General features: G+C 35.0%; 1 protein-coding gene and 1 long non-coding RNA gene across 2 annotated transcripts in view; both read right to left on the bottom strand.

The window, feature by feature from the left end:
* Positions 1 to 2155, bottom strand: part of LOC150090398 (Fanconi anemia group D2 protein-like) — a 38508-nt gene extending 36353 nt beyond the window's left edge. Inside the window, exon 1 of the mRNA XM_090390300.1 lies at positions 2079 to 2155. Within this exon, the coding sequence (XP_090246426.1) occupies positions 2079 to 2155 (77 nt within the window). The remainder of the gene's footprint in view (positions 1 to 2078) is intronic.
* On the bottom strand, positions 2142 to 12841 carry LOC150090397 (uncharacterized). Its single transcript, XR_016546705.1, has 3 exons — positions 12796 to 12841; positions 7173 to 7301; positions 2142 to 2197 (listed from the first exon to the last, which is right to left on the bottom strand). It is a non-coding gene; the product is annotated as an uncharacterized LOC150090397 (long non-coding RNA).
* Between the last annotated feature and the right edge of the window lie 231 nt (positions 12842 to 13072).

Below are 13072 nucleotides of genomic sequence, written 5' to 3'. Positions count from 1 at the left end.
GAATTATATTAGGAATCAGAATGTTGATAAGAAGAGAAACACATGGATTAGATAGCAAACTCAAGGAAAGGACATTCTTATCAAAACTAAAGAACTGAAATGAACTTGGGCAGGGCACATAGCTCGAAGACATGATGACAGTTGGATTAAGAAAATAACAGAATGGTGCCCAAGAGGAACTAAAAGAAAACCTGGAAGACAACAACAGAGATGGACAGATGAAATTCAAGAGTTCATAAGAAGTAAATGGATGGCTACTGCACAAAACAGAAGGAACTGAAAAGTTGCTGGAGAGGCCTTCATCCTACAGTGATCAAAAATGGATAATAATGATGAGTGCAATACTTCAAGCTGAATGGTTCACCATTCAGCACAAGGTTGCTAACTGAGGCCATCTACCCTCTGACAGGAAGCCAGTAGCTTCAAAATAGCAGTAATTCTTGGAAGTTTAATTAATGGCAAGCTTGCTATTAAATTAAAAATTATATTAGCACTGATTTTAAACTAACCCTTGTCTTTATGGATTATTTCCATCAAACGAAAACTGGAGAAAAAACAACTTATCAGAAAACCAGGACATACACCCAATTATTGGAAAACTTCCAAATACAGTGGATTCCGGTTATTTAGGCCACTGGTTAATCGGGGCAGCCATTTATTTGGGACAAATCTTAAAGAACAGAACCCAATCGAGAAAATAGCCAGCGTTAACTGGGACAGGAGACTGCAGCATTGGAGATTACTGTACGGTTGTCTGCGACTGTACCTCATGGTTCGGTCGGATTTCTGGAGGTCACAACCATAAAACAATTAGCAGTCACCTGTTTATTGGGCTTTTCTGTTAGTGAAATCTATCATAAATGGATAGGAAACTCGATCTTATTGAATTTGCAATAATACCGACAGCTGGAATTCTGTGGTTTATTATGGTGAAATGTTTACACTTCCATGAAATCTTCAATCATATAAAAAAATTAATTTTTAAAGCTTTGTAACTTGTTACTCTGTTCTCACTTGTGCGTATTGTGTGACTTGCAATTTGTGTGTGCCGTGTTCTTTGTTATTGATTGCTTATCTTTTTACTGTTTTAAATTTTAACCCCCACCCACAAATGTCAGCTAACAGAAATGTCAACATTACAGTACGTATTAATTATTCATTATCATGTATATTCTTCCGATTTTCACATATCATTTAAATTTTTAATTGGTAAGGTAATAAAGGATAAATTTGTGCTTAATATATCTTTACTTTTATAGCCTGTGGATAATATTCCTCCCATTTTCGCTAATTAGAATCGCTGTTTAATAGAATTAAAATTCAATTCACAAATGTGATCACAATGACTGGCACTTACTACACATCATATAGTGAACAGTACTTTACTATGGTGAGCCCATCGTAACATGATTTGATTTGATTGTACAGTGAACCAATTGTAAAGCAGGGGTCCACTGTATTTTTATCTATTTACGTGAAACTTCGCATAATTGGGGCAGCTGCTTATCAGGCCAAAATGCACTAGTCCCGACATGTCCCATATAACCAGAATTCACTGTAATTTGAAAAAGTTGATAAATACGAATATATTTTAACTCTCTTTAAAGAACAGAAAGGCAACCTTATACTGGAATAAATTTTAGTTTGATTGGGTAAATATATACAAAAAAAATATATGAAAGACCTTAACCACTAAAAAAGATTAAAGAGTGACATCTTTATTACACTTCACATAACCAGTAAACATCTTAAAATTTCAATGATTTACATTATCTGTAAACATCTCATGTACATTATCAGTAAACATCTTAAAATTTCAATGATTTACATTATCTGTAAACATCTCATGCACATTATCAGTAAGCATCTTAAAATTTCAATGATTTACATTATTTTCAATTTTAGTAACTGAAAATTAACAAGTATATATTCTAAGAAAATTATTTTAAAAATACTCTGTAGTTTTTGGACATGTATCAAAAAACTATAACTAAATAACATTAGCCTGATAAGGCCATAAATCAGTTTAATGTGGGGTATGGTTTTATAATATTTATTTACTATCAAAAATATATTACCAGGAAAACAAAGCTTTCATGATTTGCAGTAGCAACTGCATGCATGATCCAACCATAAGTGCTTCTTCAGTGAACATTCCAGCACCATCAATAATACCTTCATTTTCGGCAATTATTCCCTAAATAAACATAAAATATTCATCCATAAATATCAGATTAAAAATGTTTAGGGATAAAACAAAAATCTTTACTGGTTCTGTGATAATCTTTTCATAAGTTCTTAAAAAAAAAAAAAGAAAAGAAAAAAGTAAGCTTGAAGTTTTCAAAACCTCAAATTTTAATGAATTAAATTTGAATTAATATTTACTAATGATAGTATGTAGACTTTTTAATTTAACTTCTTCACAGTCTTATTTTTATAGCTATAATTTACATCATGTTTATTATACAGACTAAACTAGTACATAAATGGGTAAAAAAAAACTGAGAAGAAGAAAAGTATCTCGTCACACAAACTTTGTAACAGAGGTTGGTATAAAGGCAAACAAAGATGTACAAAGGCAAACATGATACAGTGTAACAAAAGTAGTGAAAATCTGTGGAAAATTCACTGAAAACAATTCATTTAAAAATTAATTCATCGATAAGCAATTCATTTAAAAATTAATTCATCGCAAGATAATTAGTTTAAAAGCAAAATCGCTGCTTAACTCAGGAGAGAGTTTAGTGAATGTGTGTGTGACCCTGGGGTGTCAGTTTTCTATTAGTGGGCAGTTCTATGGAGTAGATTTCTTCATGGAGTTTTAAAAATTTTTAAAAACAAAAACTTTGTAAAGAAATGCTTTTATATATTTCATTTGCTTTTATTTTGTTTAAATGCACAAAATTAGAGTGAAGTTATCATCAAAATTCAAATCAGAATGAAGGAGACTGCTTATTTTTTTTTAGAAAAAATAAAACCTTAGAATTTTTTAAATCGGCATCTACCTCTAGCACATGCATACAGGACATTTGTGTAATTCAAGCCAGTTTCCCCTTCTCTCTCTTTCCTAACATTTCTACCTTTTATTTAAACAATCTATTAGATAAGTATGAATCAGAGCTGAAATACTCAATATGTTCTACGTTGATAATAATATGAGTAAATTAATAAGAGGAGTTTACCTCAATATAGTACGTGGAACACTTCCGTATGATACCCTCCAGAAATTAAAACGGAAAAAACGAAAAAATCGACAACTTACCGGTACATTAAAGTAAAATATAAATAATAAAGTAAAATATAAATAATTAAATAATCAATTTAACACAATTCAAAATCAATTCAAAACAATTAAAATTCAAATTAACGCAATTAAAAGAATCTAACGAAAATCGTTTTGATTATTTTCGTTAGATTCTTTTAATTGCGTTAATTTGAATTTTAATTGTTTTGAATTGATTTTGAATTGTGTTAAATTGATTATTTAATTATTTATATTTTACTTTATTATTTATATTTTACTTTAATGTACCAGTAAGTTGTCGATTTTTTCGTTTTTTCCGTTTTAATTTCTGGAGGGTATCACACGGAAGTGTTCCACGTACTATATTGAGGTAAACTCCTCTTATTAATTTACTCATATTAAACAATCTATATCTTTAGTAATGCAGTATACACTGTTGTACCGCACATCTATTCTACAACTGTCTTTCCTCAATTTGAATTTATGCACCCTCAGGTTCTTAGTCTGAGCAAGCGGAAGTCCCATCAGCATTGAGCCTGCTCAAACAATTCAAGGCCTTATACACTTCAATCAGATCACCTCACTGGTGCCTAGTCTCCAGATGCTGCAACTTGCAGAACTTAGCCTTTCTTCATAAGCACACCCCTTTCTTTCTCTCACCAATCTTGTTGCCCTTCTCTGTACTCGTTCTAGCAACTCTACATCCTAAATTAAGGCCTCCAGACCTGTATACAGTACTCAACGTGTGGCCTTATATAAAGGGATAATTACCTCCTTTTCTCTGCTAGCAAAATTCCTATATATCATTAACAAAACACCATGACCTGCTCTGGCAGCCCATCTGCACTGCTCGGAGAACTTCATATCTGACTTCACAATTACCCCCAAGTCTTTTTCATTCTTCACCTCCCTGAGTGAATTACCACACGGTACGTTTCTCTTGGGTTACTGCTATTCATATGCATTACTTTGCATTTGTCAATGTTAAACTTCAGTCGCCACTTCTCAGCACATCTGCCTAACTTTTCTAGATCCTGTTGCAGTAGCATACTGTCTTTAGTGTCATTAACAACCCTGCCAACCTTTGTATCATCTGCAAACTTGTACATTAAGCCCAATATACCTTCATCGATATCACTGTTAAATACACAAAACAACAATGGATCCAGCACTGAACCCTGGGGGACTCTGCTAATAACATTAGTCCACGTACAGCAGTGTCCATTTATTACCACTCTCTGCCATCTCCCACTCAACCATCCCTTTATCCAGGCGCCTCCTTAGCCAGGTGGGAAGGAGCTGCAGTGCGTAGCACACGCTTCTTGATTAGACCGGGGTTCGAGCCCGTCACCACCAAATACGGAGGATGCGGAAAGGTCAGGAAATGGCCACCGCATATCCCCGGAGCAATATGGCCTTAGTTGCTAATGCTCCTAAAAACCAAATAACAACAACAACACCATCCCTTTATCCATTGCAGTAACTTGCCCTTAATGCCGTACCATTCCAATTTGTACAGACTTCTGGCATTCCCCTCCTTGAATAACTCTTCGTGTGAATGTAGATGCAAAATACTCATTCAGTTTATCAGTTGCTTGAGCAGAATCATCAATAGTCAAACCATCTATGTTAAGTGGACCAATCTGATTCATCCCCTTCCTTCTCGAGTTTATATAAGTAAAGAACTCTTTGCTGTTTTCCTTTGCATCCTTTGCCAAAGATTTCTTGTAATCTGCCTTCGCCTGCTTAACCTCCTTTGTGACTTGATTACAGACTAGCTTATATCTGTCATAGGCTTCTGTGTCGCCTGATAATTTATATGCATTCCATGCATTTTTCTTCTCTGTCATGAGCCTCATTAATTCATCTGACATCCATTTAGCATTGAACCTTAATTGTTTGTTGTTTTTTTAGGAGCATTAGCAACTAAGGCCATATTGCTCCGGGATATGCGGTGGTCATTCCCTGACCTTCCTGCATCCTCCGTATTTGGTGGTGACGGGCTCGAACCCCGGTCTAATCAAGAAGCGCGTGCTACGCACTGCTGCTCCTTCCCACCTGGCTACGGAAGCACTCCTGAACCTTAAACAGTATTTCTTAGTTGGTATGAAAAGCCTCATAGCCTTCAAGATTAAGTCCATGAAAGCTTTCCATTTAGAATTCACTGTTGGTAACATCATCAGTTGATCCCACTCTATAGAAATTAAAAACTGTGAGAGACCTCTGTAGTCACCATTATGAAAAAAAAAAAAAAAAAACCTTCCCTTTACCCTTGATGGTAGTTGCATCTTTAAGTAAATCCCACATCAGTACACTGTGATCACTGTCACCTAGTGGTTCCTTTATCTGCAATTCCTTAATGCATGCTTCATCACTGCTGATAATCAGATCAAGGGTATTACTCCCTCTGGTTGCCCCTCGAACTGCTGTAGAAAACAATCCTCCAATAAAGGCACAAAAGTCTTACTAGCGTGCAAGTGACCACTCCACAAGTTCCAGTCAATATTAGGAAAGTTAAAATCCCCCATTACAAGACATTCTGATTTACTGGCCCATTCTATTTCTCTGCACAACTGTTCATTGTGCTCATCAGCATCATTAAGCCTATAACATACTCCTACTCTAATTTCCCTTTCCCAGTGTTTATGTCACAACAAACAGACTCAACATTGCACTGCCCACCCGTGTCAACTGGATGCACTTCCTTAGATTTTATGTTTCTTAACTAACAGCATAACCCCTCCTTCCTTCCTTCCTACCCTGTCTATCCTTTCTGTACACATTGTACTCCCCAAATATCTGATATCCCAACAATATCCACCTTTGATGTCTTGATCAGCACTTAAAATTCGTCAATTTTATTGACTGTACTTCTAGCATTAGTGTACATGCAAGTAGACATGCATTTGTTCTTACTCTTAGTTATCCTAACACAGCCAAAGTATTTACTTGTTCTATGATGACTCCTAGCAGCATGAAATTCCCAGCAACTTGCTCTCTAGGCTGCTGTTACTCATTAAAACAAAAGCAGTGCAAGAATCAGTTTCGCTTCTGCCTGCAGCTACCGTTAATCTTTTAGACTGTGAATTCCCCCAAACTAGCAGTTTTCCGACCCACCTAACACTGTCTCGATAGCATCAGCAAATATTCTTGCACCCTTTCGATTTAAGTGTATCCCATCCCTGTAGAAGCAGTCTCTCCTGTTAGCAAGCACAGACCACGCTGAAAAAAATTCTACCCCATGAGCCTTGCACAATCTCTCCAGGGCTGAATTGATTGACAAGGCTCTTATCATATATTCCCTCCTATCGCATCTGGGCAGAATTGCAGACACTTTCAAATTTAACCCTAACTCGGAACTTTTTTTCAGCATTGACCTGTACTTGTTAAGTAAATCTGCAGATCTCTTACTCTTAAGGTCATTAATGCCAATGTGTACAACAATATCACCTTTTGTGCCCTTAAAAGATGATATCTGCTCTAGCTCTACAACGTTATCAACTTTTGCCCCTGGTAGACACCCTGGTCCTGCATTGGACCAATTACAGCACTGAAAGAAAGTAAAGTCTATAATTTAGAATACAGACTTGCATTATTATCATAAAGTAACATCATACAGTACTACTTTTTTTGATATTATGTGCTAGTCAAGTGGATTATTTTTATTTTCCATTTGTTATAAAAAATAATAAAAAAATGGTACAAAATGATGTTTCATTTAACATGCATAATATTGAAAATTTTAAATGGTCTAATAGCGCATTAACTTTGAAATATAGATAAAGTAAATTTTCCAATGGGTGAATGATTTCAATCAGTGAATATTATTTAATAAATGAAAACTAACAACTACATCTGAATTTCAATATTTTTAAGATTTTAATTCCCTCAAGTTCATTATTACAGTAGTACTTCACTAATAACTTACCTGAAAATAACCACTGGTGTCCTCCAGAAGTTGAGATATAGTGGGGAGAAGGCGGATGATAAATGCAGCCACTTCAGATGTGTTGTAAAGATGAAGATTTGAGAAACAAACTTGCTTGTCAGAGCGACCCTAAAAATAGTTTACAAATACTGAATATTAATTTAATCACAATTTACTTTCAGTTAGAGGAAAGTAGGTAATGGGCCACAAGGTACAAATAATTGTCTTATAAAGTTGGATTTTAACTTCCCAGATATTGATTGGAATTTGTGGGTTGGTCACTCACACACTAGCAAAACTTTCATGGATTTATTAGATGATTGTTTTCAAGAAGCGCGTATGTTTGAGAGGCAACCAGCGGGAGCAATACTCTTGATTATTTATGCATTAAGAATTTGCTGATAATGGAACCAATCAGTGGCAGTGATCACAATAAGAGGTAAAGGGAAGGGTTTTTGCTTTCATAAACCAACAGCAAATTCTAAATGGGAAGCATTCAAGTCATTAATCTTGGAAGATACTAAACTTTTCATACCAACTAAGAAATACTGTTCAAGGGTTAGGCCTAAATGGATGTCAGATGAACTAATGAGACTTGTGACAGAGAAGAAAAATGCATGAGATTCATATAAATTATCAGACAACATAGAAATCTATGATAGATATAACCTAGTCTGTAATCAAGTCACAAAGGAGGTTAAACAAGCGAAGGCTGATTATGAGAAATCCTTGATAAAGGATGAAAAGAAAAACAGCAAAGATTTCTTTACTTATATAAACTCTAGAAGGAAGGTGGATGAATCAGGTTGGTCAACTTGATATCGATGGTTCGACTGCTGATGTTCCTGCTCAGACAGCTGACAAACTGAATGGGTATTTTGCATTTACATTCACACATCAGGAATTCTGTAGGGAAGTGGATGACAGAAGCTTATTAAAATCTAACAGAGAGGTAAATGATTTTGTAATAACTGAGAGCAAAGTGGAGAAAAAATTGTTGAAATTAAACATAAGAAAGGCACCTGGGGTGGATGGGATCTATCCAGTAATGCTAAAGGAAGTAAGAAAACCCTAAGCCATAATTATGAAAGCATCCTTGGACTCGGGGGAGGTCCCAATGGACTGGAGATGTCCAAATATATGCCTAACTCACAAAGGAGGATCAAAGGGGGACACAAGTAATTACAGACCTGTTAGTTTAACTTCTGTTCCAGGGAAATTAATGGAGACACTGGTTAAAGAAACATTGCAGGATCATCTAGACAAGACTTCAGTTACAGCTCGGACACAGCATGGGTTTGTTAAGGGGAAGTTTTGTCTGACCAATTTGATTGGATGTTATGATGTGGTTACAGAGGAACTAGATGCAAAAAATAATTTTGATATCATATTCTTGGATTTAAGAAAAGCATTTGATACTGTTGCACATGGACGACTATTATACAAATTGGAGCAGTATGGCATTAAGGGCAAGTTGCGCAATGGATAAAGGGATGGTTGAGTGGGAGAAGACAGAGAGTGGTAATGAATGGATACTGCTTTTCGTGGACTAATGTTATTAGTGGATTCCCTGAAGGTTCTGTGTAGGCCCATTGTTGTTTTGTATATTTATCAATGATACTGATGAAAGGATATCAGCAAGTTTGCAGACAATACGAAGGTTGGCAGGGTTTTAATAACAGTAATGACAGTACACAACTGTAACATGAATTAGAAAAGTTGAGCAGATGGGCTGAGAGGTGGCGACTGAAGTATAACATTGACAAATTCAAAGTACTGCATATGGGTAGCAGTAATCCCAGAGTAATGTACCAACTGTGCAGCACTGGACTTAGGGTAGTGGAGAATGAAAAAGACCTCGGGTACTTGTGCAGTCAGATGTGAAGTTTTCTGAGCAGTGCACAGACTGCCAGAACAGCTCATGGGGTCTTGGTAATAATATACAGGAATTTTGCTAGCAGGGTAAGGAGGCAATTATCCCCTTGTATAAGGCAATGGTCAGGCCGCACCTTGAGTACTGCATACAAGTCTGGAGGCCTCATTTCAAGAAGGATGTAGAGCTGCTGGAACAAGTACAGAGAAGGGCAACTAGATTGGTGAGGGAAATGAAGGGGGTAGTCTTACTAAGAAAGGCTTAATTTCTGCAAATTGCAGATCTGGAGACCAGGCACCTGCAAAGTGATCTTATTGAGGTGTATAAGAAAACGTTGAATGGTTTAAGCAAGCTCAATGCTGATGGGATTCTTCCTCTTGCTCAGATTATGCACCTGAGGGGACATAAATTCAAATTGAGCAAAACAGTTGCAGAATAGATGTGCAGAAATTTGCATTTAGCCAGGGTTGGTTGATTGCTGACACAAACTTCCATCTGTTGTTGTGGAAGTAGATAGTTTAAATAAATTCAAGGCAGACCTAGACAAACGTTTGGAGCAAATGAGAAGTGTTTTTTTTTTTTTTTTTTGGCTGATTCTGTATAAGCTTCCTTTCTTGCATCATATGCCTCTACTAATGCTAATTCTAATAATTTGAATTTTGTCAACTGGCTGTTATAGTTGTCTAATATTGAATTAAATTTAAAAGCCAAACATTAGTCTCTTTGAACCTCAGCAATTTTTCAATGAAATTCATTCAATGTCTTCTGACAAACAACTAAAGAAACAATTTACCTATTGCAAAATCAGAATTTTGAGTTTATGCTAAACAAGTAGGTTAAGTTTGAGTTGGTCACCTACCTGGCGTGTAAGATGACCTAACCTTTTTAGTCCACATGAAGCTGTAATTCAGCATAATAATAGCTGCCAGAACATAAACTTTGAAATTTAACACCTAACAAGGTTTCTCATAAAACATAATCTAGCAGCAACAGGCAGATGAGAAAAGCAACAGGCTTTAACAGATGCTAATATACAATTGCTGTCATTATTAATTTTTTCCCCCACTTTTTTCAGCATTTATTTAAAATTTAAATATTTCTCTGCTATATTTAATACTTCTACTGCAGTTTGTCTATGAGATTGGAGAAATGTGTAATCGCTGAAGTTGTTATATACATCTCTCTCTCTCTCTCTCTCTCTCTCTCTCTCTCTCTCTCTCTCTCTCTCTCTCTCTCTCTCTCTCTCTCTCTCTCTCTCTCTCTCTCCCCCCCCATTATAGAAGAAAGTTAAAAGAGCTGTTTCTAAACTGTACAAACATCCAAAGACTTATTCAGTTTCTAATGACAAGAGGAGTTATATGTTTGCTGAAAAGAAAATGAATTAAAAACTTGATTATATGTTTATCTCCATTGACAACTCTTTAGTAGCTGAGTATCTTCCACTTCAGAAATTCACTTTGGTTTTCTGAAGGTTTTTCTTCTGTAGGTATTCATATATAACTTTAAAAATAAATAACCTCACAAAAATGTGTTAAGATTGTTGTTGGCTACAAGCTGAAAAATATACTAAGGATACAGTGGTGCATATAATAGGATGAAGTTGCTAAAGCTTTCTCCCACTTAGGGACTTAAAACTCCACATCTCTCAATTTAAATTTTCAATGGCTTATCAAGTGTCAGAACAGTCACTAACTGAGTCAGTTTTGAATGATATGCTCAACAGTATATATAATAAGCGTTTTGGTTTTTTTTTAAAATAGCATTAAGGTTTTTCTCAGCAGAATATTCTCAAATTTAAATGGTGTTTTTAAAAACACCTGAAGTTTGATTTCCATTAGAGATTCTCGAAATTCTATAAAAATGTTTTATTACCAATCTAAGGTAAAGCATGTAGATACATGCAAACCAGTTTAGAATAGAAACAATTTACAGACATAATATACTGATTGCTTAGGCCTTAACTACCTTGCCTGAGCAGAAAGTTGTTTCACACCACATACTCTACTTTACAAACAAGTCTCAGCTGATGTGTGACACAGAGACGGGTATCTCATTCTGCACCCCACTGATGTTATTGAGTAAGTTATTTACCAAGCCAAATACCCATGACTTGGTAACAAAGCATTGAAATATTTCTCTGCTATGTTAAATTTATCAGCTGCAACTTGTGTATTATTGCCTGATTTCCTGCAGTAGTAACTGCAGGAAGTATGACTGTGATGTCATACTATTCAACAAATGGCTACAATGAAATGTCTGTTACTTTAGTTATCATATATCATTGTAGGTGCCCCCAAAGATGTTTCACATAAAACCATCTACCGTGCATACTTGGCAAGCGTGTTTTTTTTTTTTTTTAATATAATATTGGAAGACAAACAAACCTACCACTTTGATAACTTCAGTGTTGCTCAGTAAAGAAAGAAACTGATTCTTTTTCATAGAGATAAAATGCAAAGTTAAGTAAGTGCTTCTGAGAGTTACATACATAAAAAGCACAAACTGTTTATGACAATACATAAGGAAAAGTAGTATTTCTGTGTAATCATTTACTATAAATAATATTCAGACAGTACAAACACATAAGTGCCCGTCCTTCAAAGTATTTTGTCCCTCTCTTAGTTTTTAAGTCTGCTTTTTCTTCTTCCTCATTTATACATTCAAATTCTGTTTTCTGGAACAAGCTCCCTTCACATGTATTTCCAGAAAATTACAATCAACAGAAATTCAAGTCTAATGTCAACAAGTATCTGTATCATCTTCTCAACCTTCAACCCACAAATGGTACTAATTACTATAAGTTCTAATACTTTTTGTGTTTTCATAAAATAAATAAATAAATAATAAAATAATGAAAAACTTTGACTTACCCTTAAAATTCTGTATTATCTTATATCCCAAGATTTCAAAAACAACTCATTAACAGTCATACTTATTAGATGAGGTAGTTAACTCAAAGCTTTTTGAAGGCATAGTCTCCTTCAGCAAATGTGGATTCAATATTGTGCTCACTTCAGAAGAGAAAGTACATGTACTATTGTATGTGATGTTTTGGCATTTGTCCGCTGTTGTTGTTATACGATTTTATTGGTGCATTAGCAGCAATGGCTATTATGTGCCAAGATAAGATAAAAACAGGTTCTGGTAACTTTAAAGGAGGTTACCTGGTTCTTTAAAGGAGGTTTAAAGGGGTAAATATTGTAAAAATGTATGCTTTATTTTATATATGTGCATATAAATTAATAAGATGTAATAAAGAAAAAACAGGTAATGTCAGATAAAATCTGACAGATTGTATAAGGCTCAGTCAGATGATAAAAAGTGGTAAAATGTGCATCATTAAAATCTGGGCACTTGATTAAAATGTGTCTCAGAGACAAAACTGTGTCACAGGATTTACACATAGGAGAGTCATCAGCCCTCAGCATTTGTCTGTTGCATGAGGACCTGCAAAAAGATACACTATGTGGTGACTGATATCCTCCCCTCTGATTTCCTAGTGGAAAGAGTGGTTTCTGATTCTTCTTCTTATCCCGTTTCTTGGTTGTTCTTTTATTTTGATTCTTATTATATTTCATGATAAAATCCTCCAATATAATTTTAGAAATCATCACATAACTAGAATAAAGATTATAAACCTATCAAACATAACAGATTATATCTGAATGATTCAAACAAAATCCTATATAAATATTTTTAATAAAAGCTCCCTATAATTAAACTTCAGCATAACAGATTCAAAAATATTACCTTAAAAAGGGGAATTCTCTTTGAAGATGAAGCAACCAGAGCATATTCAAGTTTGTATGATAAATCTTCCAGCAAGAAATGCAGTTCATTTGGCTGTAAGCAAGCCCGTTTGGAATCCTGAAAGCATATAACCTCCTTAAGTAACACTCAAATTGATCAATAACATTGCTTGACATAAAACCCCACTATAATTTTGCTTCTTGGAAAATGTTAACCCTGACTTGGTACTGTGAAGAGTATGTAAAGTCATGGTACCTGTATGCACCTTACAATAAAG

This window comes from Mastigoproctus giganteus, chromosome 2 (genome assembly GCF_048544385.1).
Source record: "Mastigoproctus giganteus isolate SK-2022 chromosome 2, ASM4854438v1, whole genome shotgun sequence".
In the NCBI taxonomy this organism is placed as follows: Eukaryota; Metazoa; Arthropoda; class Arachnida; order Uropygi; family Thelyphonidae; genus Mastigoproctus; species Mastigoproctus giganteus.
Note: the sequence above shows the minus strand (reverse complement) of the source record. Positions and strands in the feature narration are given on the sequence as shown.